At 45.6% G+C, this 1,891-nt stretch overlaps 1 protein-coding gene across 1 annotated transcript in view; it reads left to right on the forward strand.

Moving 5' to 3' along the window:
• LOC311319822 (breast cancer anti-estrogen resistance protein 1-like) overlaps nt 1–1,891 on the forward strand; it is a gene marked incomplete at its 3' end in the record, with an annotated part of 27,928 nt that extends 26,037 nt beyond the window's left edge. The window contains exon 3 of the mRNA XM_084451428.1: nt 1,826–1,891. Coding sequence (XP_084307554.1) covers nt 1,826–1,891 — 66 coding nt within the window. The remainder of the gene's footprint in view (nt 1–1,825) is intronic.

Consider the following 1,891-nt stretch of genomic DNA (forward strand, 5'->3'; position numbering starts at 1 on the left):
AACAGAACAGAATAGAATAGAATAGAACAGAACAGAACAGAATAGAACAGAACAGAACAGAACAGAACAGAACAGAACAGAATAGAATAGAATAGAATAGAATAGAATAGAATAGAATAGAACAGAATAGAACAGAACAGACAGAACAGAACAGAACAGAATAGAATAGAATAGAATAGAATAGAATAGAATAGAATAGAACAGAACAGAACAGAACAGAACAGAACAGAACAGACAGAACAGAACAGAACATAACAGAATAGAATAGAATAGAATAGAATAGTTGTGTTTAGTCGTAGGAGTCTTCCTCATAATAGTCTGTTCTGTAGTCTAATCCAGAAAGCGTGTTTATTGAAAACTCAGAGTTTTATTCAATTCAATATTAATATTCAATTCAATTCAATCTCAGGGTTAAACTCAGAGTTTTCACTAGACCTGCTTTCTGGAATCGTCCCGTGTGTGTGTGTGGTTTTACCTCCAACCTTCACTGGTACAATTTGGCACACTGAGTTACATACAGTAGTGTAGTGTGGTGTGTGTGTGTGTGTGCTAAATGCGTGTGTGTGTGTGTGTGTGCTCCTCGCATATGTAAACAGTGCTAATTTCAGTTTGAAATGAAGTCCCTTATTGGGTGTGTAACTGCTGTAAGTTGTCAGACATGGCAGAGTTCTGTGAGTACAGACTAGACTAGACTATTGCAGCATGGTGAAGCTGAAAGCTGCTATTATGATGAGTCACTGAGTGACGACGACACACCGTTTCAGCTGAGCAACTTGTACCCCCACTTAGGATTACTCTCTCACTAAGTCTGTCTGTCTGCCTGTCTGCCTGTCTGTCTGTCTGTCTGTCTGTCTGTCTGTCTGTCTGTCTGTCTGTCTGTCTGTCTGTCTGTCTGCCTGTCTGCCTGTCTGTCTGTCTGTCTGTCTGTCTGTCTGTCTGTCTGCCTGCTTGTGTGTGTATGGTTGCCTGACAGCACGCGTGCATGTGTGTTTGTGTGTGTGTGTGTGTGTGTACGCGTGTGTATATGTGTGTGTGTGTGCGTGTGTGTGCACGTGTATATGTGTGTGTGTGCGGCTGTACGCGCGTGTGTGTGTGTGTGTGTGTGTGTGTGTGTGTGCGGCTGTGCGCGTGTGTGTGTATGTGTGTGTGTGTGTGTGTGTGTGTCAGTGTGTGTGCGTGTGTGTGTCAGTGTGTGTGTGTGTCAGTGTGTGTGAGAGAGATTTAGACGCAGACATATAAACAGAGGTATCTGTGACAGGCAGGCCAGTCATTCAGTATTTATAAAGTGTGTTATGTAGAAGACTTCTCTCCTGTCTAATGGCTGTCTGCGTCTCCACCCAGAATAACTACAGCTGTTTCTACCCAGCGGCCCAGGCAGCTCTCTGGCGCCCTCTAGTGGCACACTGCACTCACTGGCACTTTGTCTTGAGAGAAAACTCAACACAATCATATCAACAATACAAGGTGTCTGCACACTGCCTCAACCAACGCCAACCAACACCAACGGTGGATCGGTGCGGCATGTTTGTTGACGTCGGTTGGATGCATTTTGCAGCAGAATTTTAAACTTCCAACATTCTAACTTCCAACATTCTAACTTCCAACATTCTAACACCAACTGCCAACTTTAGAAGGTTGGGTGTTGGGAGTCGGCTGGCGTCGGTTGGTGGGTGGGGGGGCAGTGTGCCGAAATCTACATGTAGCAGATACACCATAGCAAGTTAAATTGTATTAAATCTGTTCCTTTCTTTTTATACCCCCCTCCCCCCTCCTCCCACCTCCTCCCTCCATCCCTCCCTCCCCCTCCTCCCCCTCCTCCCACCAGCCTAGGAGGCAGCAGGACAGCTCTGGCTCCAACATGGCCAACGCTGACGACCACAAGATGCGCTGA

The sequence above is a fragment of the Borostomias antarcticus genome (genome assembly GCF_949987555.1).
Source record: "Borostomias antarcticus genome assembly, chromosome: 16".
NCBI lineage: Eukaryota > Metazoa > Chordata > Actinopteri > Stomiiformes > Stomiidae > Borostomias > Borostomias antarcticus.